Source organism: Panulirus ornatus, chromosome 56, assembly GCF_036320965.1.
Source record: "Panulirus ornatus isolate Po-2019 chromosome 56, ASM3632096v1, whole genome shotgun sequence".
Classification (NCBI taxonomy): Eukaryota; Metazoa; Arthropoda; class Malacostraca; order Decapoda; family Palinuridae; genus Panulirus; species Panulirus ornatus.
Genome location: NC_092279.1, coordinates 12375540 through 12401802, shown reverse-complemented (window position 1 = coordinate 12401802; position 26263 = coordinate 12375540). Strand labels below are relative to the sequence as shown.

The 26263-nt window shown below is 39.0% G+C and overlaps 2 protein-coding genes across 8 annotated transcripts in view; one reads left to right on the top strand and one right to left on the bottom strand.

Annotated features, from left to right (window-relative positions):
* LOC139765896 (N-acetylated-alpha-linked acidic dipeptidase 2-like) overlaps positions 1–15541 on the top strand; it is a 119633-nt gene extending 104092 nt beyond the window's left edge. For 2 of the 4 annotated variants that reach the window (XM_071693832.1, XM_071693828.1), the window contains one exon: positions 15245–15541. In XM_071693832.1, the coding sequence (XP_071549933.1) occupies positions 15245–15284 (40 nt within the window). In that variant the 3' untranslated portion in view covers positions 15285–15541. Of the gene's footprint in view, positions 1–10411; positions 12894–15244 lie in introns of those variants that run through there. The other 2 variants (XM_071693831.1, XM_071693829.1) reach the window with 2 other exon arrangements.
* A 139-nt stretch (positions 15542–15680) lies between these two features.
* Positions 15681–26263, bottom strand: part of Syx1A (Syntaxin 1A) — a 339980-nt gene continuing 329397 nt past the window's right edge. For all 4 annotated transcript variants that reach the window (XR_011716756.1, XM_071693838.1, XM_071693836.1 and 1 more), the window contains exon 10: positions 15681–17109. The gene's annotated coding sequence lies outside the window, so the exon portion shown is untranslated. The remainder of the gene's footprint in view (positions 17110–26263) is intronic.

The following is a 26263-nucleotide window of genomic DNA, read 5'->3' as shown; positions in this document are numbered from 1 at the left end:
CCAGTCTTCCATACAATTTGCCAGGTACACTCAACTGACTTATATCTTTGTAATTCAAACACTTACCACTGTTCCTCTTTCCTTTATACAAAGGCACCATGCATGCATTCTGCCGATCCTCAGGCAGCTTATTATGATTCATACATACTCTGTAAATTTTAATTAACCTGTCAACAATAGTCATCCATTCTTAAGAAATTCAACTGCAATACTCCACTCCAGCTGCTTTGCCATATTTCATATTATGCAAGGCTTTTACCACTTTTTCTCTTTTAACCATACCATTTGCCATGACTTTTACACTTTGCATACCTCCTTGACCCAAACACTCTACATCCGTTTCACAATCCTTCAGAGTATCCACTCCATCTCCTTTTCAATTCATCACTGCCTGTTACCACTTCTTTATTTGCCCACTCGACTGATGTTCCCTTTTGTTCTTTTGTTTTTCCCACAATATCAACCTCCTTCCAAAACATTTTTTTATCCTAAGTGAAGTTTGCTGATACGTGCTTGTCCCAACTCTCATTAGTCCTCTTTTCCAGACCCTACACCTTCCTCTTGACCTCATGCTGCTTTTTCTTAAACATCCTCCAATCATTCACACACCTGCCCTTTAGGTAATATCCATACATCTTTCTCTTCGCCTTCACTAACAACTTTACTTCATCATCCCACCATTCACTACCCTTTCTCACCTTGCCCACCCCCTGCATGCCATGCATTTCTCTCACACATGCCAGATGTGCTTCCTTAAATACTTCTCATCCCTCACCCTTTCCCTTAGCTTTCTGTATTTTTCACCTTTGGCAGTCTACACTCAGTTTTCTCCTGATATTTCTTCACACAAGTCTCTGTTCCATGCTAACTTACTTTCATAATCACGTTCTGACCCATATCATTTTCCATTTTCCAAAAACTTTTGCAAATCTGCACCCTCACCTCCACTAGGTAATAATCAGACACCTACAGGCTGCCACTCTCAGAACATTTACATCCAAAGATGTCTCTTTTACATGCCTTTCAATTATTGCTTAATTCAGTAATGCCTCTTGGTCACATTTTCCATTCACCCACGTACACTTATGTTTGTCTCTATTTCTAAACAAGGTAATCCCAATCACCAATCCTTTTCCAGCACTCAGCTCCACAAGCTGTCCACCATTTCTGTTCACCTAACTGAATAACCCATTTTCCCCAATTATGCCACATTACTCACCTTTGCATTGAAATCACCCATCACTAATACCTAATCTCTTGCATCAAAACTGTTGACATGTTGATTCAGTAGCTCCCAAAACACTTGCCTCTCTTGTGGCTTGGTGCATAAGTACTAATAATCACCCATCTCTCATAACCTGCTTTCAACCCAAACCAGTCCGGTGCTCATTTCCTAACACTTTTTCACACATTCCTCTAACTACAGCTTCAAGAAAAGTGCTACTCCTTTGTTAGTTTTCACTCTCACACTTACCCCTGATTTAAACCCTAAGATATTCCCAAACTATTCTTCCCTATTACTTTAGCTTTGTTTCTCTCAGAGTTAGAACATTCAGATTCCTTTCTTCAAACATTCATCATATTTGTCCTTTCTTCTCATCTTGGTCACATCCAGACACATTCAGACATCTCAGCCTAAGCCTATGAGGAAAATGAGCACTCCTCAGTTGGCTGCTTCTTGTGTTACAACTTTAAGAAATTGAATTACTAGAAAGGTTTCAAACCCCCAATTATGACCATCTTTACTCACATTCTATGACATGCTGGAAATACGTGAGTAGTACTCTTCTTCTTAGTCCCATGGGATATACATTAATTTATATATTTATTTATAGTTACCCGAGGACCAGTTTCTATGAAAGAGTCCTGGTGTTACCCACGACCTTTCTAAAGCTCCTCCAGCTTAAAGCTATGCTACTTCTAGTAACAGGGAAATGTTGACACTTTTGGAGTGAGAAGTTCTTTGACGAGACGATGCTCCCCATGATACAGCCTCACCAAAAATGACTTTTCACAGGTGGTGTAACCTTCTTTCTATCTTCATGATGCTCCTGTGTGTGCCTGTGTATGCAGAGAGCCTAGGGCAATTGAGTAGTAGGTGCCTGATGTCTTCTTTAAGTCAGTTGCACCATCGGCATAAAGGGTCTTAGGATATATTAAAACAGTATTTGTAGCGTTGTAATTAAGGGTGGTGTCCTGATTATAGACAGGAGAGTGTATTCATGTTTTCTGGGAACTTTGGTTCCTTATGGGTGTATATCTGGTGGGATGGAGTCAATGACTAAGTTGGAAGTCAGCTTTTTAGTGGTTGTTGGGTTATTTCGGTATCTATGTGATTTGTCAGTTTAATATTTGTTTGGGGTACCTGTAAGAAGAGGCTTCTGAAATGTGAGGCAAGGGTAAGATTTCTACTTCTACTTGAGGGTTAGTGGATTAGATGAGAGGACTTTAATGGTTGAATAGAATTGAGTGCTAAAGATGTACAGGTGGTAATGTATTGGTAGCATTTTTGTTTTATTGTGAAGGTATTGTGTGTCTATGGTTTCTAAGCAGCCAGTGATTGCTCTGAATGCACTAATTTGTGTGGTTTGCAACCTTGTTATTCTTGTTTTTGAGAAATTGGTGAGGCATACTTTAGAGTGAAATAGAGAAATTGTTCATACAAGATGTTGAGGATTTTCTTTATCATCTAAATCTGGTACAAGATAAGTATTTTGAAGGCATTTAGTTTGTGTATTCTTTTGTGTTGATGTTATAGGTATGGGAAGTGAATGTTGTGTGTCACATGCAGTGCCTAGAATGGTTAGCATATTGTTCACTAAGAACGATTATATACATTCTAAGTGACTGGAGAGTGTGAGCTGGATTCATGTCTTTCTGGCGTTAAAAAGAATTATTGAAGACTTTTGTGGAGATGCAGACTTTTGTTCTTGATGAGCCACTATCTGATTTTGCTATTGTGGTGTAAGGGTGTTGTGATGTAATTGTAAGGTTGTCTGCATATAAATGTACCTTCGTATTGAGGTTTACCTGAAGTAATGGGAAATCGAGTGAGAAGAGACTAAAGAGAGCTGCAGAAAGAACGGCTTCTTGAGGAACTTAATCGTAGAATTTTAGTCCTTTAGAATTGGAGCCATTGTGAGTGACCTTTGTATGGCAGTCAGATATGAAATTGACTAAGCACTTTTTATCATTATTGTACAGAGTGGTTGAATATTTTTTGTTGATATATTGGGAACAGCATCAAATACTTTGTTGATGCCTATTGTCACTAATACTGTACAGGAAGGGGGGTTTTGGTTAGTTGAATCCATCTAGGGTATGTTGTGTAAGCTCATTGTTTAGTGTGGTCATAGAGTATTTGGGTCTGAAGTCATGCTAATTGTAGAATTTTTTTTATATTCTGTTGTACACAAGTTTTTCAGGGTTTGGATACTGAGGATAAAAGTGATATAAGGCAGCAGAGGGAGGGGAAGTTGGATGGTTTGGAGGGTTTCAATAATGGGAGTTATGTAATCAATAGTTGAAGATGTCTGTGAATTCAGACATTATAGTGTTTTATATGAATGTATGATATGTCATCAAGGTTTTAATTGCATTGCTGGTATCAAGTGAAGTGTGAGTTGGAATCTGTTTATGAATTGATTTCCTGTAGGATTTTCATGACTTTCCTAAACTGTTTAGGGGTGAGGTTGGTTTGTGGATGACTGCTGAATAGTGTCTCATGAGTTTGTTGTGTCTTCTTTAGGAGAATGGATTTCATTGGAATGGGACAGGAGTGATTAATGAGTGGAAACTGGATTGGTGCAAAAAAGTGGATTTTCTTTCATGTGTGCAAGACTTGGTTGCTGTGGGCCTTGTGATTTACTGTCAGGAAGGTGTGCCAATTTTATGTTTGTCTTTGAATGATAAAGTTATTTATGGTTGTTATTATGAGTCTGGATTTGCTTCCCAATTTCTAATGATGGTGACTGGTTGCATCTGAGCTGGTTTCTTTGTGGGAAGAGATTTGGTGTATATTTCTTTTTGTGGGTACGTGCTTAATGCTGGCTTGATTAGAGATGTTGATGAAGCATGAGATCACATGGTCTGTGGATGAGAAACTTTGTATACTGAAATTTTTGGGATGTGTTATTATTTTATAATCATGCCGGGACCAGTTTCAGTGAAAGATTCCTGATGTGACTTACCCAAGATCTTTCTAAAGACTGTACTACTTCCAGTAGCAGCAAAATGTAGACTCCTTTGGAGTGATATGTTCTTTGATGAGACTGTACTCCCAATGATACCACCTCCCGAAAGGTGACTCTTCACTCTTAGTGTAACCTTAAGCAGGCTGAGTCTGGTAACACCTGGGGCAGTTTTACATATATATATATATATATATATATATATATATATATATATATATATATGTGGTTTCATTGCATTATTACATGACAGCTAGAGACTGAGTGTGAATGAATGGGGCCTTTGTTGTCTTTCCCTAGCGCTACCTCGCGCACATGAGGGGGGAGGGGGTTGTTATTCCATGTGTTATTCCATGTTATTCCATATTTGCATGTGTGGATGTGTATGTATATACATGTGTATGTGGGTGGGTTGGGCCATTCTTTCGTCTGTTTCTTTGCGCTTCCTCGCTAATATATGGATATATATATTTTTTTTCCCAAAAGAAGGAACAGAGAACGGGGCCGGGTGAGGATGTTCCCTCAGAGGCCCAGTCCTCTGTTCTTAGCACTACCTTGCTAATGCGGGAAATGGCGAATAGTTTGAAAGAAAGAAGATCTATATATATATATATATATATATATATATATATATATATATATATATATATATATTATATTATTATTTTTATTTTGCTTTGTAGCTGTCTCCCGCGTTTGCGAGGTAGCGCAAGGAAACAGATGAAAGAAATAGCCCAACCCACCCCCATACACGTGTATATACACACACGTCCACACATGCAAATATACATACCTATACATCTCAATGTACACATATATATACACACACAGACACATACATATATACCCATGCACACAATTCACACTGTCTGCCTTCATTCATTCCCATCACCACCTCACCACATGTGGAATACCATCCCCCTCCCCCCTCATGTGTGTGAGGTAGCGCTAGGAAAAGACAACAAAGGCCTCATTCGTTCACACTCAGTCTCTAGCTGTCATGCAATAATGCCCGAAACCACAACTCCCTTTCCACATCCAGGCCCCACACAGCTTTCCATGGTTTACCCCAGACGCTTCACATGCCCTGATTCAATCCACTGACAGCACGTCAACCCCGGTATACCACATCGATCCAATTCACTCTATTCCTTGCCCGCCTTTCACCCTCCTGCATGTTCAGGCCCCGATCACTTAAAAAATATTTATATATATATATATATATATATATATATATATATATATATATATATATATATATTTTTTTTCTTTTCTTTTTTTTTTTTAATTTTCCAAAGGAAGGAACAGAGAAGGGGGCCGGGAGAGAATGTTTCAACACCAGACAGTGTACTGCAAACCAGGAAATGGCGAAGTTTGAAAAAAAAGAAAAAGAAATTTTTTTTTTTTCGCTGTCTCCCGCGTTTGCGAGGTAGCGTAAGGAAACAGACGAAAGAAATGGCCCAACCCACCCCATACACATGTATATACATACGTCCACACACACAAATATACATACCTACACAGCTTTCCATGGTTTACCCCAGACGCTTCACATACCTTGATTCAATCCACTGACAGCACGTCAACCCCGGTATACCACATCGCTCCAATTCACTCTATTCCTTGCCCTCCTTTCACCCTCCTGCATGTTCAGGCCCCAATCACACAAAATCTTTTTCACTCCATCTTTCCACCTCCAATTTGGTCTCCCTCTTCTCCTCGTTCCCTCCACCTCCGACACATATATCCTCTTGGTCAATCTTTCCTCACTCATTCTCTCCATGTGCCCAAACCATTTCAAAACACCCTCTTCTGCTCTCTCAACCACGCTCTTTTTATTTCCACACATCTCTCTTACCCTTACGTTACTTACTCGATCAAAACACCTCACACCACACATTGTCCTCAAACATCTCATTTCCAGTACATCCATCCTCCTGCGCACAACTCTATCCATAGCCCACGCCTCGCAACCATACAACATTGTTGGAACCACTATTCCTTCAAACATACCCATTTTTGCTTTCCGAGATAATGTTCTCGACTTCCACACATTCTTCAAGGTTCCCAGAATTTTCGCCCCTCCCCCACCCTATGATCCACTTCCGCTTCCATGGTTCCATCCGCTGCCAGATCCACTCCCAGATATCTAAAACACTTCACTTCCTCCAGTTTTTCTCCATTCAAACTGACCTCCCAATTGACTTGACCCTCAACCCTACTGTACCTAATAATATATATATATATATATATATATATATATATATATATATATATATATATATATACATATATATATATATATATATATTATCCCTGGGGATAGGGGAGAAACAATACTTCCCACGTATTCCCTGCGTGTCGTAGAAGGCAACTAAAAGGGGAGGGAGCGGGGGGCTGGAAATCCTCCCCTCTCGTTTTTTTTTAATTTTCCAAAAGAAGGAACGGAGAAGGAGGCCAGGTGAGGATATTCCCTTAGAGGCCCAGTCCTCTGTTCTTAACGCTACCTCGCTATCGCGGGAAATGGCGAAAAGTATGAAAAAAAAAAATATATATATATATATATATATATATATATATATATATATCCCGGGGATAGGGGATTAAGAATACTTCCCACGTATTCCCTGCGTGTCGTAGAAGGCGACTAAAAGGGGAGGGAGCGGGGGGCTGGAAATCCTCCCTTCTCGTTTTTTTTTTAATTTTCCAAAAGAAGGAACAGAGTGGGGCCAGGTGAGGATATTCCAAAAAAGGCCCAGTCCTCTGTTCTTAACGCTACCTCGCTAACGCGGGAAATGGCGAATCGTTTAAAAGAAAGAAAAAATATATATATATATATATATATATATATATATATATATATATACACGAATAAAGTGTATGTGAACGCGAATCTTCATTTTTTTTTTTTTTTTTTTGCTTTGTCGCTGTCTCCCGCGTTTGTGAGGTAGCGCAAGGAAACAGACGAAAGAAATGGCCCAACCCACCCCCATACACATGCCTTGATTCAATCCACTGACAGCACGTCAACCCCGGTATACCACATCGCTCCAATTCACTCTATTCTTTGCCCTCCTTTCACCCTCCTGCATGTTCAGGCCCCGATCACTCAAAATCTTTTTCACTTCATCTTTCCACCTCCAATTTGGTCTCCCTCTTCTCCTCGTTCCCTCCACCTCCGACACATATATCCTCTTGGTCAATCTTTCCTCACTCATTCTCTCCATGTGACCAAACCATTTCAAAACACCCTCTTCTGCTCTCTCAACCACGCTCTTTTTATTTCCACACATCTCTCTTACCCTTACGTTACTTACTCGATCAAACCACCTCACATCACACATTGTCCTCAAACATCTCATTTCCAGCACATCCATCCTCCTGCGCACAACTCTATCCATAGTCCATGCCTCGCAACCATACAACATTGTTGGAACCACTATTCCTTCAAACATACCCATTTTTGCTTTCCGAGATAATGTTCTCGACTTCCACACATTCTTCAAGGCTCCCAGAATTTTCGCCCCCTCCCCCACCCTATGATCCACTTCCGCTTCCATGGTTCCATCCGCTGCCAGATCCACTCCCAGATATCTAAAACACTTCACTTCCTCCAGTTTTTCTCCATTCAAACTCACCTCCCAATTGAATTGACCCTCAACCCTACTGTACCTAATAACCTTGCTCTTATTCACATTTACTCTTAACTTTCTTCTTTCACACACTTTACCAAACTCAGTCACCAGCTTCTGCAGTTTCTCACATGAATCGGCCACCAGCGCTGTATCATCAGCGCATCTTCATATATAAATATATATATATATATATATATATATATATATAAATTATATGGGAGGGTATTGATTGAGAGGGTGAAGGCATGTACAGAGCATCAGATTGGGGAAGAGCAGTGTGGTTTCAGAAGTGGTAGAGGATGTGTGGATCAGGTGTTTGCTTTGAAGAATGTATGTGAGAAATACTTAGAAAAGCAAATGGATTTGTATGTAGCATTTATGGATCTGGAGAAGGCATATGATAGAGTTGATAGAGATGCTCTGTGGAAGGTATTAAGAATATATGGTGTGGGAGGCAAGTTGTTAGAAGCAGTGAAAAGTTTTTATCGAGGATGTAAGGCATGTGTACGTGTAGGAAGAGAGGAAAGTGATTGGTTCTCAGTGAATGTAGGTTTGCGGCAGGGGTGTGTGATGTCTCCATGGTTGTTTAATTTGTTTATGGATGGGGTTGTTAGGGAGGTAAATGCAAGAGTCTTGGAAAGAGGGGCAAGTATGAAGTCTGTTGGGGATGAGAGAGCTTGGGAAGTGAGTCAGTTGTTGTTCGCTGATGATACAGCGCTGGTGGCGGATTCATGTGAGAAACTGCAGAAGCTGGTGACGGAGTTTGGTAAAGTGTGTGGAAGAAGAAAGTTAAGAGTAAATGTGAATAAGAGCAAGGTTATTAGGTACAGTAGGGTTGAGGGTCAAGTCAATTGGGAGGTGAGTTTGAATGGAGAAAAACTGGAGGAAGTGAAGTGTTTTAGATATCTGGGAGTGGATCTGTCAGCGGATGGAACCATGGAAGCGGAAGTGGATCATAGGGTGGGGGAGGGGGCAAAAATTTTGGGAGCCTTGAAAAATGTGTGGAAGTCGAGAACATTATCCCGGAAAGCAAAAATGGGTATGTTTGAAGGAATAGTGGTTCCAACAATGTTGTATGGTTGCGAGGCGTGGGCTATGGATAGAGTTGTGCGCAGGAGGATGGATGTGCTGGAAATGAGATGTTTGAGGACAATGTGTGGTGTGAGGTGGTTTGATCGAGTAAGTAACGTAAGGGTAAGAGAGATGTGTGGAAATAAAAAGAGCGTGGTTGAGAGAGCAGAAGAGGGTGTTTTGAAGTGGTTTGGGCACATGGAGAGAATGAGTGAGGAAAGATTGACCAAGAGGATATATGTGTCGGAGGTGGAGGGAACGAGGAGAAGAGGGAGACCAAATTGGAGGTGGAAAGATGGAGTGAAAAGGATTTTGTGTGATCGGGGCCTGAACATGCAGGAGGGTGAAAGGAGGGCAAGGAATAGAGTGAATTGGAGCGATGTGGTATACAGGGGTTGACGTGCTGTCAGTGGATTGAATCAAGGCATGTGAAGCGTCTGGGGTAAACCATGGAAAGCTGTGTAGGTATGTATATTTGCGTGTGTGGACGTATGTATGTACATGTGTATGGGGGGGGTTGGGCCATTTCTTTCGTCTGTTTCCTTGCGCTACCTCGCAAACGCGGGAGACAGCGACGAGGTATAAAAAAAAAAAAAAAAAAAAAATATATATATATATATATATATATATATATATATATATATATATATATATATATATATATATATATTTATATATATACGAATAAAGTGTATGTGAACGCGCATCTTCATATATATATATATATATATATATATATATATATATATATATATATATATATATATATATATATATTATCCCTGGGGATAGGGGAGAAAGAATACTTCCCATGTATTCCCTGCATGTTGTAGAAGGCGACTAAAAGGGGAGGGAGCGGGTGGCTGGAAATCTTCCCCTCTTGTTTTTTTTTTTTAATTTTCCAAAAGAAGGAACAGAGAAGGGGGCCAGGTGAGGATATTCCCTCAAAGGCCCAGTCCTCTGTTCCTAACGCTACCTTGCTAATGCAGGAAATGGCGAATAGTATGAAAGAAAGAAAGAAATATATATATATATATATATATATATATATATATATATATATATATATATATATATATATATATATATATATATTTTTTTTTTTTTTTCTTTTTTTTTTTTCAAACTATTCGCCATTTCCCGCGCTAGCGAGGTAGCGTTAAGAACAGAGGACTGGGCCTTTTTGGAATATCCTCACCTGGCCCCCTCTGTTCCTTCTTTTGGAAAAAAAAAAAAAAGAGGGGAGGATTTCCAGCCCCCCGCTCCCTCCCCTTTTAGTCGCCTTCTATGACACGCAGGGAATACGTGGGAAGTATTCTTAATCCCCTATCCCCAGGGATAATATATATATATATATATATATATATATATATATATATATATATATATATATATATATATATATTTCTTTCATACTTGTTCTTTGTTTCCCCAGACAGCTCCAGGAATAGATATAGAAAGGCCTCATTTGTTCACATCCATTCTCTCATCATGTGTAATGTACTGAATCCACAGCTCTCCGTCCACAACCAGGCCTCTGAGGACTTTTCCAAGGTTTCCTCCAGCTGCCTCATATGTGTTGGGTCAGTCCATTGACAGCACATTGCTGTGCATCTCATCACTCCTGTTCATTTTATTCTGGCAGTCTGTGGTTTGGAAACACCTATAGTTGAGAAAAAAAGATCTAGTTTGGCAAAATTTCTATGGTTTGGAAAATTAATAGTATCTCTCAACTCTGAATACCACCAAAATTTGAGAGGGTTCCAGTAGAGTTAGTGAAATGCACCTGTAATAATGTAGAAGACCCAGTTGACTAAAGAAATTTATATTTATTTGAAAATTTTTTGTATTTCTGTATTTTTATGAATTTGTGTTGTAATCTGCAAACTAATGATTTGACGCTATACTTTCCAGTCACTGGAAAATGCATGTTTTTCATGAAAAAAAAAAAGAAATCTCTCCTGTGAAAGAATATCATGTAAGTAAAATAAAACATCCAACAAACAAGAGATGTACTCCTGAACTAACCCAAGAAGAATTAATTAACTTGTGAGAGTATATTACTAAGATAATGGTTTGCAGTACACTGTCTGGTGTTGATATATCTTGCTTGGCAGCACTTCTTTTCATATTAGCAAAATCCCATCTTCCTACTGATTCCTCATTATACATGCCCTGATTCAATATATATGTGTCGGAGGTGGAGGGAACGAGGAGAAGTGGGAGACCAAATTGGAGGTGGAAAGATGGAGTGAGAAAGATTTTGAGTGATTGGGGCCTGAACATGCAGGAGGGTGAAAGGCGGGCAAGGAATAGAGTGAATTGGATTGATGTGGTATACCGGGGTTGACGTGCTGTCAGTGGATTGAATCAGGGCATGTGAAGCGTCTGGGGTAAACCATGGAAGATGTGTGGGGCCTGGATGTGGAAAGGAAGCTGTGGTTTCGGGCATTATTGCTTGACAGCTAGAGACTGAGTGTGAACGAATGAGGCCTTTGTTGTCTTTTCCTAGCGCTACCTTGCACACATGAGGGGGGAGGGGGATTGTATTCCATGTGTGGCGAGGTGGTGATGGGAATGAATAAAGGCAGACAGTGTGAATTGTGTGCATGGGTAATATGTATGTGTCTGTGTGTGTATATATATGTGTACATTGAGATGTATAGGTATGTATATTTGCGTGTGTGGACGTGTATGTATATACATGTGTATGGGGGTGGGTTGGGCCATTTCTTTCGTCTGTTTCCTTGCGCAACCTCGCAAACGTGGGAGACAGCGACAAAGCAAAATAAAAAAAAAATATATATATATATACTTGTCTCATGTATCCACTACTTTTGAAGCTGTATATATAGTTTCATTATGACACATTATGTGGTTTTTGTTCAAGTTCGATGTTTGGGGAGACCCCCAACAGGATGGTGTTCCTTACCTTTCCCTCCAGACCTGTTTTAACACAATATGCTTTGGCATATGTTTTATACTCTTCCCCAACCCACTTTTCAAACTAACAAACAATTACAAATATTCTTTTGTTAAAAGAATAACTTAAAAATGTTGGCATTATGTTAATATATAGTTTTTTATTCATTATACCCACAGTGCCCTTTGAACACTGTTGCCAGTTTTCTGTTGTATACTATCATCCTGAAACTTTTAACATATTTGTATAACCATTGCATAAAATTATCATAACATCATGCTGTAATATGTCTTAATTAACATGAATGTTCACTAAATACATTCCCTAAGGTCACAAAGTTAAAGAGATTAATAAACAGGTACTTCCTGTTGTAAACATTCCATAAAATACTCAGTTTTAAATCACACTGAAGCATTCACATAGCATTTATCTGTCCATACCTCTGGATTCAATGTACGCAAGCATAGTGGTTCAGTCCTCCCACAATCATCCCCACTTGTTGCATTAGTGCTAATTATCAAAGATTTTCTTCTTTGTAACTGTATTATATCCCTGCTAAAATGAGTTGAAAGTGCCCTGCATCTAGTACAATAATTTTGTGAATGTTAATGCTATAGGAAGTGGACAACAATAATGTGATAAAGCAATATGATAATAGATGATGTCCTCTCGATATCAGTAAAGCACTTTATTTTGCCATGTGATGGTAATCCTTAATGTATTTAAGTAACACAGAACAGCAAGTGTGGGGAAATGTGCACAGAAATATTCCTTAGGAACATATCCCCACTTTATAAAATTGTCTTTAGCAAACAGGCTTCGCTTAAAGTAATTTCACTTATTGCAAAACTTTTCAGGAACACATCTGATGCATTAAACAAGGAGCCCCATAATATTACAGTGCTGTGAATAAGATGACTGTATCTAACTGATAGCATTAGCTTGCATTTCTGGACCTTTCTGTTTGCTAACGATTAGAATCCATGGAAATTTTCAGTGTCTATGCATTAGAAAAATTGCCAGTTATATATATATATATATATATATATATATATATATTGATTTATTTATTTTGCTTTGTCGCTGTCTCCCACATTAGCAAGGTAGTGCAAGGAAACAGACGAAAGTATATATATATATATATATATATATATATATATACATATATATATATATATATATATATATATATATATATATATATATATATATATATATATATATATATATATGTTTGAAGGAATAGTGGTTCCAACAATGTTGTATGGTTGCGAGGCATGGGCTATGGATAGAGTTGTGCGCAGGAGGGTGGATGTGCTGGAAGTGGGATGTTTGAGGACAATATGTGGTGTGAGGTGGTTTGATCGAGTAAGTAATTTAAGGGTAAGAGATGTGTGGAAATAAGAAGAGCGTGGTTGAGAGAGCAGAAGAGGGTGTTTTGAAATGCTTTGGGCACATGGAGAGAATGAGTGAGGAAAGATTGATCAAGGGGATATATGTGTCGGAGGTGGAGGGAACGAGGAGAAGTGGGAGACCAAATTGGAGGTGGAAAGATGGAGTGAAAAAGATTTTGAGTGATCGGGGCCTGAACATGCAGGAGGGTGAAAGGCGGGCAAGGAATAGAGTGAATTGGATCGATGTGGTATACCGGGGTTGATGTGCTGTCAGTGGATTGACTCAGGGCATGTGAAGCGTCTGGGGTAAACCATGGAAAGTTCTGTGAGGCCTGGATGTGCAAAGGGAGCTGTGGTTTCGGGCATTATTGCATGACAGCTAGAGACTGAGTGTGAACGAATGGGGCCTTTGTTGTCTTTTCCTAGCGCTACCTCGCACACATGGGGGGGGAGGGGGATGTTATTCCATGTGTGGCGAGGTGGCGATGGGAATGAATAAAGGCAGACAATGTGAATTGTGTGCATGTGTGTATATGTGTGTGTCTGTGTGTGTACATATATGTGTACATTGAGATGTATGGGTATGTATATTTGCGTGTGGGGACGTGTATGTATATACATGTGTATGGGGGTGGGTTGGGCCATTTCTTTCGTCTGTTTCCTTGCTCTACCTCGCAAACGCGGGAGACAGCGACAAAGCAAAATAAATATATATATATATATATATATATATATATATATATATATATATATATATATATATATATATATATATATATATATATATATATATTGACAACCAGGGGATGTTAAACATCCAGGGTAAACCATGAGGCATAAATGTTAATAAGAAGCCGTAATTTCAGTACATTATATGTGACAGCAAGTTCATGGATGTAAGCAGATGTGGCTGTTTTTCATCAGTTTCTGGTGCAACTATGTAACATGGAAAATGGCAATCGTATGGAAACGTGTACTTCTACATGTGTGTGTGTGTGTGTGTGTGTGTGTATTCCTGTATCTTTTTTTCATTTGAAAAAACAGATTATTATCAAGATGAACATTTTGCTTGAAAAGGTCGATCTGTCCTTGCTAATGAGCATGCTGTAGCCTTGGAGCTACAGGTGCCTCTTTAAAAGGGGTCTTTGGATAATCCCAGGACTCTTTCTGAAGGGAGTCTTGGGGTGATAGTAATAATAATAATAATAATAATAATAATAATAATAATAATAATAATAACAACAATAATAATAATGCAGGAAACAGCGAATATGTATGAAAAAATCATTTTATATATATATATATATATATATATATATATATATATATATATATATATATATATATATATATATATACTTTGAAATGTTCCACTTCTAATAACAGAAATTATGCATACATAATAATACTACCACAAAAAAATATTTTCTGCATAAATTCAATATGAATGTTATACTATACAGGCTGTTCTAATTAAGTTCTGCATGTGACTTGCCTACCTTATGAATATCTGAAGTCAGCAGGCCACAACTAGAAAGAAAACCTCCTCTATGAGCCATAGGCAACTCCTATCTTTTTGTTGCCAAGCAATGTAATTTTCTTCCCGACTGAAATATGATTTGTTTATTATTTTCTAATAAAATTTCATTTTTCACTGAAAAAAATACAATGACACATTACCCATGACCTATAAATTGTGGTTTCCTCAAAGTTTACAGCAAAACATTTCATACATCCTCTGGTAAGCCAGCTTTAAAAATATGGTCAGCTTCTAACAATTAGTTAAAAAGATAAGACTGCATATTTTGATTCCCCAAAACAAATTTGTAGGCTGAGAGACATTTAGTCACATTGCATACAGTGGGAAGGGAATTTAATTGTTACCATTCAAAATTCTAGCATTTTAATTGAAGGCAATTTTCTTTTAATGATGTAATTACCATTTTAGTTATTGGATTCTAATCAAATTACATATTTGTATCACACAAAATTTCAATAAACTTATATACATACTCCTGTTACTGTCAACAGACGACAGTTCCACCATCAACAAACAATGGAACTAATGTAGCTTGACAAGCCAGCCCAATCAAATGGTCAACTGCCAGCAATCAAGGAAGAGGATATAACTCCATTATCTGGTTTCCCAAAACAAACTTGTAAGCTGGGAGACCTTAACACAATGCATACACTGGGAAATCTAGTTTATTCTTAAAATTCATTCTCAGTTTGATATTATTAATTGGAAAGTTTGTGTAGCAAATCTAATGCAACATCATCATTTACTGATATACTATAGTATCTAAGATAAAGTGTCTTGATGAGCAATTTATTAGTCTCAAATACCTGGGATTGCCTTATAATTACACTTGCACATCCATGACAATCAACATTTGACAGCTTTGCCATCACTGAGGAATTGAGTCCAAGGGGTTTTCAATTACAAAATTTTTAGATCTTGGCCTCCCAGCAATACAAATAATCTACCACAGACAATAAGTCGTTGAAAAGTGAAACTTTGGTTTCATGAAAAGCAGAGGGGCAGTCAACATCTTCAACATTTTCAACATACAAGTAAGTAGCATGGCCCAGTCAAAAAAAAAATATATTGTATTATACAAACAATAAGTACATTTTATACAATGCAATCTACAGTGTAAAAACAGGGGTAAAATGAGGATGATGGTGCATCAATCTCAATTTAACATTAACTACAAATCCTAGAATGTTAAAGCTGGAAATGTTACATTCTATCTTCCATACGGCTTATTCCACTGCCATTCACATATGCGGCCATCAACACCTTTCTCCACAAGAATATACTGCAAGTCCCAACCATTATCATCGGCTATTATGAAGCACCCATGAAAACTTTCATAAAGCTACTACTCCCAATTTACATATCCTGAAGGAACATCTGCAACTGCTAGACCTAATATTAATCTGGTCATTATAATGGAGTAAATAACCATATATATACTGAGAGCAATATATATAAATAAAAGAAGTTTCAATACATAATCTTGATAACGACTTTGTTTTCTGAAGTTCTAATTATGAAGTTTTAATACTTGGCAACATCTTACAATGATACATAAGCATATTAAACATTTTAGAAATATCTATACTCTTTGTGAAGTATTTCTTAAACTGGCAATCCTGACCATGGCTTGCGCACTTGACGAACTGTATCAAAATGAATCTGGGACATACAGTATCAGTGAAATATACATTCTAGTTGCCTTGGTGACCGTATATGCTGGAGACATCTGGGGCTCTCCCAGCATCAGACCTCCGTACATACCTTATATTTCATCCAGGTTTTCACAGTTGTAAGCAAATATATGTTCAGTCTTTAAACATCTGTTTAGACATGATTATCACAGAAATACTTTCAAGAGTAATAGGGCACTTTCAATGACAATAAATGAGCAGAAACTCTTGGTCACTAATTGAAACTACTAAATTTCAGGAAATAAAACTTTAAGAATTGATAATTCTGTGTACCATTCATCAAAAACATACACACATCATATTATATACTGTATTTGCATAGTGCATAGATGTCAAATTCAAACCTTATAATTAAAACAAGCAGACTTATTCGAATCACAGTTACACAGAAACCTTTGACTGTCAAGTGCCAAAGTTGAAGATGCTCTTTACTGGAGATCTTTCACTTAAATTTCTTTATTTCATAAGCTTTAAGTTTTAAGTATGACTATATACAAAAAATAATATATGAATCCACATGTTTATGCAGTGCTACGGTGTCTGGTGCTGAGAGATGACAGGGTCTAATCACTGAGGCTGACTACACTATGTACAGGTCACAAAACTGGAACATCAGGAAGGAAAGAGAGAGACGTGCCTTTCTTTGAAGATCTAGCATGTACCTGCAGGAATGAAAATTATTAGAAAATCAGTAAAAGTAATGCTAAATTATAACATTACATAACCCATGCTCATATTTAAACAACTGGACAGTTATGATTAACACTACATCCAAAACACACCTGAATGAAATCAGACCTACAAGATACTTTTGATCCACCTCAGATCTGTACCATTATTATAATGATAGTGTCAGAAGCTTTCTGGCAGTCCAGATACAGACAACCCATCTTACCTTCTCCTTTCTTAACTTAAATGGAGCTCACTTTTCTATAGAAATCTGTGAGGCATGTTATTAGCACATGGAACTCTTTTCACTTGATCTTAATGATCTATCATTTAGGTAGTTTCTTCTTAACAGAAAGTCACCCATTTGCTTTCTGATTATCTTTTCCAGTACTTTACACACAATCTTTGTCAAGAAGACTGGATATAATTATAGTTCAGCACGTTCTCCTACTCTCCTTTCTTAATCCTTACACAACAACATATGTGAAAAAAATATTTTCCTTATAGAACATGTGTACCTGTATAGTATACATCATATAGGAGACTTAAACAATAGTAAATTTTCCTCTATGTTGGTGTGGGAGATGTTGAATGGACAGGATGGGATTATGCTCCTTATTCCTGTAAATGTGTGTATAAGTTCAATATTTCTTTTTCCAGGTGTAACTGCATTTTATATGCACTCAGTCACTGTATACAGCTTATGATTACCTTTCTAAGAGTGAATAACATATAAACACACAAGAAGCTTGCATCATTTGTAAAAGATAAATAAAGAATATTCCTAGTGCGACGGGAATGGATGAAGGCAGCAAGTATGACTATGTACATATATATATATATATATATATATATATATATATATATATATATATATATATATATATATATATATATATACATATTTATTTATTGATTTATTTTGCTTTGTCGCTGTCTCCCGCGTTTGCGAGGTAGCGCAAGGAAACAGACGAAAGAAATGGCCCAACCCACCCCCATACACAATGTATATACATACACGTCCACACACGCAAATATACATACCTATACATCTCAATGTACACATATATATACACACACAGACACATACATATATACCCATGCACACAATTCACACTGTCTGCCTTTATTCATTCCCATTGCCACCTCGCCACACATGGAATACCATCCCCCTCCCCCCTCATGTGTGCGAGGTAGCACTAGGAAAAGACAACAAAGGCCCCATTCGTTCACACTCAGTCCCTAGCTGTCATGCAAATAATGCCCGAAACCACAGCTCCCTTTCCACATCCAGGCACCACACAACTTTCCATGGTTTACCCTAGACACTTCACATGCCCTGATTCAATCCACTGACAGCACATCAACCCTGGTATACCACATCGATCCAATTCACTCTATTCCTTGCCCTCCTTTCACCCTCCTGCATGTTCAGGCCCCGATCACACAAAATCTTTTTCACTCCATCTTTCCACCTCCAATTTGGTCTCCCACTTCTCCTCGTTCCCTCCACCTCCGACACATATATCCTCTTGATCAATCTTTCCTCACTCATTCTCTCCATGTGCTCAAACCATTTCAAAACACCCTCTTCTGCTCTCTCAACCACGCTCTTATTATTTCCACACATCTCTCTTACCCTTTCATTACTTACTCGATCAAACCACCTCACACCACACATTGTCCTCAAACATCTCATTTCCAGCACATCCACCTTCCTGCGCACAACTCTATCTATAGCCCACGCCTCGCAACCATACAACATTGTTGGAACCACTATTCCTTCAAACATACCCAGTTTTGCTTTCCGAGATAATGTTCTCGACTTCCACACATTCTTCAAGGCTCCCAGGATTTTCGCCCCCTCCCCCACCCTATGATTCACTTCCGCTTCCATGGTTCCATCCGCTGCCAGATCCACTCCCAGATATCTAAAACACTTTACTTCCTCCAGTTTTTCTCCATTCAAACTTACCTCCCAATTGACTTGACCCTCAACCCTACTGTACCTAATAACCTTGCTCTTATTCACATTTACTCTTAACTTTCTTCTTTCACACACTTTACCAAACTCAGTCACCAGCTTCTGCAGTTTCTCACATGAATCAGCCACCAGCGCTGTATCATCAGCGAACAACAACTGACTCACTTCCCAAGCTCTCTCATCCACAACAGACTTCATACTTGCCCCCCTTTCCAAAACTCTTGCATTCACCTCCCTAACAACCCCATCCATAAACAAATTAAACAACCATGGAGACATCACACACCCCTACCGCAAACCTACATTCACTGAGAATCAATCACTTTCCTCTCTTCCTACACGTACACATGCCTTACATCCTCGATAAAAACTTTTCACTGCTTCTAACAACTTGCCTCCCACACCATATATTCTTAATACCTTCCACAGAGCATCTCTATCAACTCTATCATATGCCTTCTCCAGATCCATAAATGCTACATACAAACCAAAATAAATAAATAAATATATTTTTCTTTTGTTTATTTTGCTTTGTCACTGTCTCCCGTGTTAGTGAGGTAGCACAAGGAAACAGACGAAAGAATGGCCCAATCCACCCACATACACATGTATATACAGACACGTCCACACACGCAAATATACATACCTATACATCTCAACGTTATTCATTTATTTATTTTGCTTTGTCGTTGTCTCCCGCAACAGCGAGGTAGCGCAAGGAACAGATGAAAGAATGGCCCAACCCACCCATATACACATGTATATACATACACATCCACACACGCAAATATACATACCCATACATCTCAACATATACATATATATATACACATGCACAGACATATACATATATACACATGTATATAATGCATACTGTCTGCCTTTATTCATTCCTATTGCCACCCCGCCACACATGAAATGAAAACCCCCTCCCACCACATGTGCACGAGGTAGTGCTACGAAAGACAACAACGGCCACATTTGTTCACACTCAGTCTCTAGCTGTCATGTAATAATGCACTGAAACCACAGCTCCCTTTCCACATCCAGGCCCCACAAAACTTTCCATGGTTTACCCTAGACGCTTCACATGCCCTGGTTCAATCCATTGACAGTACGTCGACCCCGGTATACCACATTGTTCCAATTCACTCTATTCCTTGCATGCCTTTCACCCTCCTGAATGTTCAGGCTCCAATCACTCAAAATCTCTTTCACTCCATCTTTCCACCTCCAGTTTGGTCTCCCATTTCTCCTCATTCCCTCCACCCCTGACACATATATCCTCCTTGTCAATCTTTCCTCACTCATTCTTTCCATGTGACCAAACCATTTCAAAACACCCTCTTTTGCTCTCTCAACCACACTCTTTTTATTACCACACATCTCTCTTACCATTTCGTTACTTACTCAATCAAACCACCTCACACCACATATTGTCCATAAACATCTCATTTCCAGCACATCCACCCTCCTCTGCACAACTCTATCTATAGCTCATGTCTCGCAACCATATAACATTGTTGGAACCACTATTCCTTCAAACATACCCATTTTTGCTTTCAAAGATAACGTTCTCAACTTCCACACATTTTTCAATGCTCCCAGAACTTTTGCCCCCTCTCCCAAACTATGATTCACTTCTGCTTCCATAGTTCCATCCGCTGCCAAATCCACTCCCAGATATCTAAAACACTTCACTTCCTCCAGTTTTTCTCCATTCAAACTTACCTCCCAATTGACTTGTCCCTCAATCCTACTGTACCTAATAACCTTGTTCTTCTTCACATTCACTCTCAGCTTTCTTCTTTCACACACTTTACCAAACTCAGTCACTAGCTTCTGCAGTATGTCACCCGAATCAGTCACCAGCGCTGTATCATCAGCGAACAACAACTGACTCACTTCCCAAGCTCTTTCATCCACAACAGACTGCATACTTGCCCCTCTTTCCAAAACTCTTGCAAACAAATTAAAACAAATTAAACAACCATAGAGACATCAGGCACTCCTGCCGCAAACCAACATTCACTGAGATCCAATCACTTTCCTCTCTTCCTACACGGACGCATGCCTTACTTCCTCAATAAAAACTTTTCACTGCTTCTAGCAACTTACCTCCCACACCATATATTCTTAATACCTTAATACCAATGCCTATAGCAGAAAACTTTATTTTATTGTTTTTATTTTACAAGCATGCCAATCAAATTAAGTTTTTTTTATGTTAAAATAATATACCTAAGATTGTTAACACACACAAGCAATTGGATAAACAGATAAATTCTTATCACATAACATTACTATCACTTGAAACAAATTGCTAGTGTTTAAAGAAACTGAACAGAACTTACCAGAAATGTAACCAGAAAAGTACTGTGTTCCAACATGCTATATGCATACATTAAAGTGAGAAACCTTTCAATGCACCCAAAAAGTATCAGAGGAAGTGTTTCAATGCAATAAATTATACAAAGATACACAATCAAAGCTAAGAAATTCTAATAAAATTCTAACAGCTAGGGACAAAGCAATGTGCAGATTCCTGAAAATTATGTACTCTTGAGCAATGAAACTTTATGGTCTTGTCACACAAAAGAGAGCCAGAAATACACACCTTTCATTTCTACATCACTTGGGGCACTTGTACCACAATTTGTTAAGCCCCACTATGTGCAGTGATTTATGTTAGTGATGCCTTTGTTCATTTGACTATCAGTAGGGAATTTTATGACCATGTCACATTGTTCCACTTCCAATGCTATGCTATTCAATGGGTATTGAAACACTTGCATAGCTTTTATTTTTGCATGAAAGTAAGAATAATAAGCTTAAATTGGAAACTTTGTGGATTCTTGAGCTGTATGGGCTTGAAGAGTTTGAATTTTTGAGCTTTGACCATATATGCAGTCAAACTCTGTGCCAAAAAATGATCTCAGAACATATGGTCATAAGATCACAAATGAACAATTATAAGGACAAGCATAAACATATCACCAGCACAATTACCAGAACAGAGGTAAAAACTAACACATATCCACATAAATTCTGTACATTAGTTTGCAATGTAAATCTAAACAATAATGACTAACATATACAAGCAATTCATTACAATTTAAAGAAATACCTACATTAAAAGAAACAAATTACCCAAGGACCTTTTTTTATATAAAAAAAATACTTATCTCTCTCTCTATCGGTATGTATATTTGCGTGTGTGGACGTATGTATATACATGTGTATGGGGGGGGTTGGGCCATTTCTTTCGTCTGTTCCCTTGCGTTACCTCGCAAACGCGGGAGACAGCGACAAAGTATAATAAAAAAAATAATATATATATATATATATATATATATATATATATATATATATATATATATATATATATATATACATATATATATATTTTTTTTTTTGCTTTGTCGCTGTTTCCCGCGTTTGCGAGGAAGCGCAAGGAAACAGACGAAAGAAATGGCCCAACCCACCCCCATACACATGTATATACATACGTCCACACACGCAAATATACATACCTACACAGCTTTCCATGGTTTACCCCAGACGCTTCACATGCCTTGATTCAATCCACTGACAGCACGTCAACCCCGGTGTACCACATTACTCCAATTCACTCTATTCCTTGCCCTCCTTTCACCCTCCTGCATGTTCAGGCCCCGATCACACAAAATCTTTTTCACTCCATCTTTCCACCTCCAATTTGGTCTCCCTCTTCTCCTCGTTCCCTCCACCTCCGACACATATATTCTCTTGGTCAATCTTTCCTCACTCATTCTCTCCATGTGCCCGAACCATTTCAAAACACCCTCTTCTGCTCTCTCAACCATACTCTTTTTATTTCCACACATCTCTCTTACCCTTACGTTACTTACTCGATCAAACCACCTCACACCACACATTGTCCTCAAACATCTCATTTCCAGCACATCCATCCTCCTGCGCACAACTGTATCCATAGCCCACGCCTCGCAACCATACAACATTGTTGGAACCACTATTCCTTCAAACATACCCATTTTTGCTTTCCGAGATAATGTTCTCGACTTCCACACATTCTTCAAGGCCCCCAGAATTTTCGCCCCCTCCCCCACCCTATGATCCACTTCCGCTTCCATGGTTCCATCCGCTGCCAGATCCACTCCCAGATATCTAAAACACTTCACTTCCTCCAGTTTTTCTCCATTCAAACTCACCTCCCAATTGACTTGACCCTCAACCCTACTGTACCTAATAACCTTGCTCTTATTCACATTTACTCTTAACTTTCTTCTTTCACACACTTTACCAAACTCAGTCACCAGCTTCTGCAGTTTCTCACATGAATCAGCCACCAGCGCTGCATCATCAGCGAACAACAACTGACTCACTTCCCAAGCTCTCTCATCCCCAACAGACCTCATACTTGCCCCTCTTTCCAAAACTCTTGCATTCACCTCCCTAACAACCCCATCCATAAACAAATTAAACAACCATGGAGACATCACACACCCCTGCCGCAAACCTACATTCACTGAGAACCAATCACTTTCCTCTCTTCCTACACGTACACATGCCTTACATCCTCGATAAAAACTTTTCACTGCTCCTAACAACTTGCCTCCCACACCATATATTCTTAATACCTTCCACAGAGCATCTCTATCAACTCTATCATATGCCTTCTCCAGATCCATAAATGCTACATACAAATCCATTTGCTTTTCTAAGTATTTCTCACATACATTCTTCAAAGCAAACACCTGATCCACACATCCTCTATCACTTCTGAAACCACACTGCTCTTCCCCAATCTGATGCTCTGTACATGCCTTCACCCTCTCAATCAATATCCTCCCATATAATTTACCAGGAATACTCAACAAACTTATACCTCTGTAATTTGAGCACTCACTCTTATCCCTTATATATATATATATTATTTATATATATATATATTATTTATTTATTTATTTATTTTTTTTTTTTTTTCTTTATACCTCGTCGCTGTCTCCCGCAGTTGCGAGGTAGCGCAAGGAAACAGACGAAAGAAATGGCCCAACCCCCCCATACACATGTACATACACACGTCCACACACGCAAATATACATACCTACACAGCTTTCCATGGTTTACCCCGGACGCTTCACATGCCTTGATTCAATCCACTGACAGCACGTCAACCCCTGTATACCACATCGCTCCAATTCACTCTATTCCTTGCCCTCCTTTCACCCTCCTGCATGTTCAGGCCCCGATCACACAAAATCCTTTTCACTCCATCTTTCCACCTCCAATTTGGTCTCCCTCTTCTCCTCGTTCCCTCCACCTCCGACACATATATCCTCTTGGTCAATCTTTCCTCACTCATTCTCTCCATGTGCCCAAACCATTTCAAAACACCCTCTTCTGCTCTCTCAACCACGCTCTTTTTATTTCCACACATCTCTCTTACCCTTACGTTACTTACTCGATCAAACCACCTCACACCACACATTGTCCTCAAACATCTCATTTCCAGCACCTCCATCCTCCTGCGCACAACTCTATCCATAGCCCACGCCTCGCAACCATACAACATTGTTGGAACCACTATTCCTTCAGAGAAACAGACGAAAGAACGGCCGAACCCACCCACACACACATGTATATACATACACGTCCACACACGCAAATATACATACCTACACAACTCAATGTATACATATATATACACACACAGACATATACATATATACACATGTACATAATTCATGCTGTCTGCCTTTATTCATTCCCATCGCCACCTCGCCACACATGGAATAACAATCCCCTCCCCCCTCATGTGAGCGAGGTTGCGCTAGGAAAAGACAACAAAGGCCCCATTCGTTCACACTCGATCTCTAGCTGTCATGTAATAATGCACCGAAACCACAGCTCCCTTTCCACATCCAGGCCCCACAGAACTTTCCATGGTTTACCCCAGACGCTTCACATGCCCTGGTTCAATCCATTCACAGACCGTCGACCCTGCTATACCACATCATTCCAATTCACTCTATTCCTTGCATCCCTTTAACCCTCCTGTACGTTCAGGTTTCGATCATTCAAAATCTCTTTCACTCCATCCTTCCTCCTCCAATTTGGTCTCCCGCTTCTCCTTGTTCCCTCTACCTCTGACACATATATCCTCTTTGTCAATCTTTCCTCACTCATTCTTTCCATGTGACCAAACCATTTCAACACACCCTCTTCTCCTCTCTCAACTATACTCTTTTTATTACCACACATCTCTCTTACCCTTTCATTACTTATTCGAACAAAGCACCTCACACCACATATTGTCCTAAAACATTTCATTTCCAACACATCCACCCTCCTCCGCACAACCCTATCTATAAAACTTTGTTGGAACCACTATTCCTTCAAACATACCCATTTTTGCTCTCTGAGATAACGTTCTCACCTTCCACACATTCTTCAATGCTCCCACAACCTTCACCCTCTCCCACACCATGTGACTCATTCTGCTTTCATGGTTCTATCCACTGCTAATTCCACTCCCAGATTCATTACTGGGGATAGAGGACAAAGAATACTTCCCACACATTCCCACATGTCGTAGAAGGAAACAAAAGGGGTGGGAGGAGAGGCCTGGAAACCCTCCCTCCTTGTATTTCAATTTCTACAGGGGGAAACAGAAGGAGTCAAGCAGGGAGTGCTTATCCTCCTTGAAGGCTCAGACTGAGGTATTTAAATGTATGTGGATGTAACCAAGATGAGAAGAAAGGAGAGATATGTAGTATGTTTCAGGAAGGAAACCTGTATGTTCTAGTTCTGAGTGAAACAAAGCTCAAGGATAAAGGGGAAGAGTGGTTTGGGAAAGTTTTGGGAGTAAAGTCAGGGGTTGGTGAGAGGACAAGAGCTAAGGAAGGAATGGCACTACTCCTGAAGCAGGAATTGTGGGAGTATGCAGAGTGTAAGAAATTCTAGATTGATGTGGGTAAAACTGAAAGTTGATGGAGAGAGATGGGTGATTACTGCTGCCTATGCACATAGTCATGAGAAGAAAGATCATGAGAGGCAAGTGTTTTTAGAGCAGCTGAGTGAGTGTGTTAGCAGCTTTGACGCATGAGATTGGGTTACAATGATGGGTGATTTAAATGCGAAGGTCAGTAATATGGCAAATG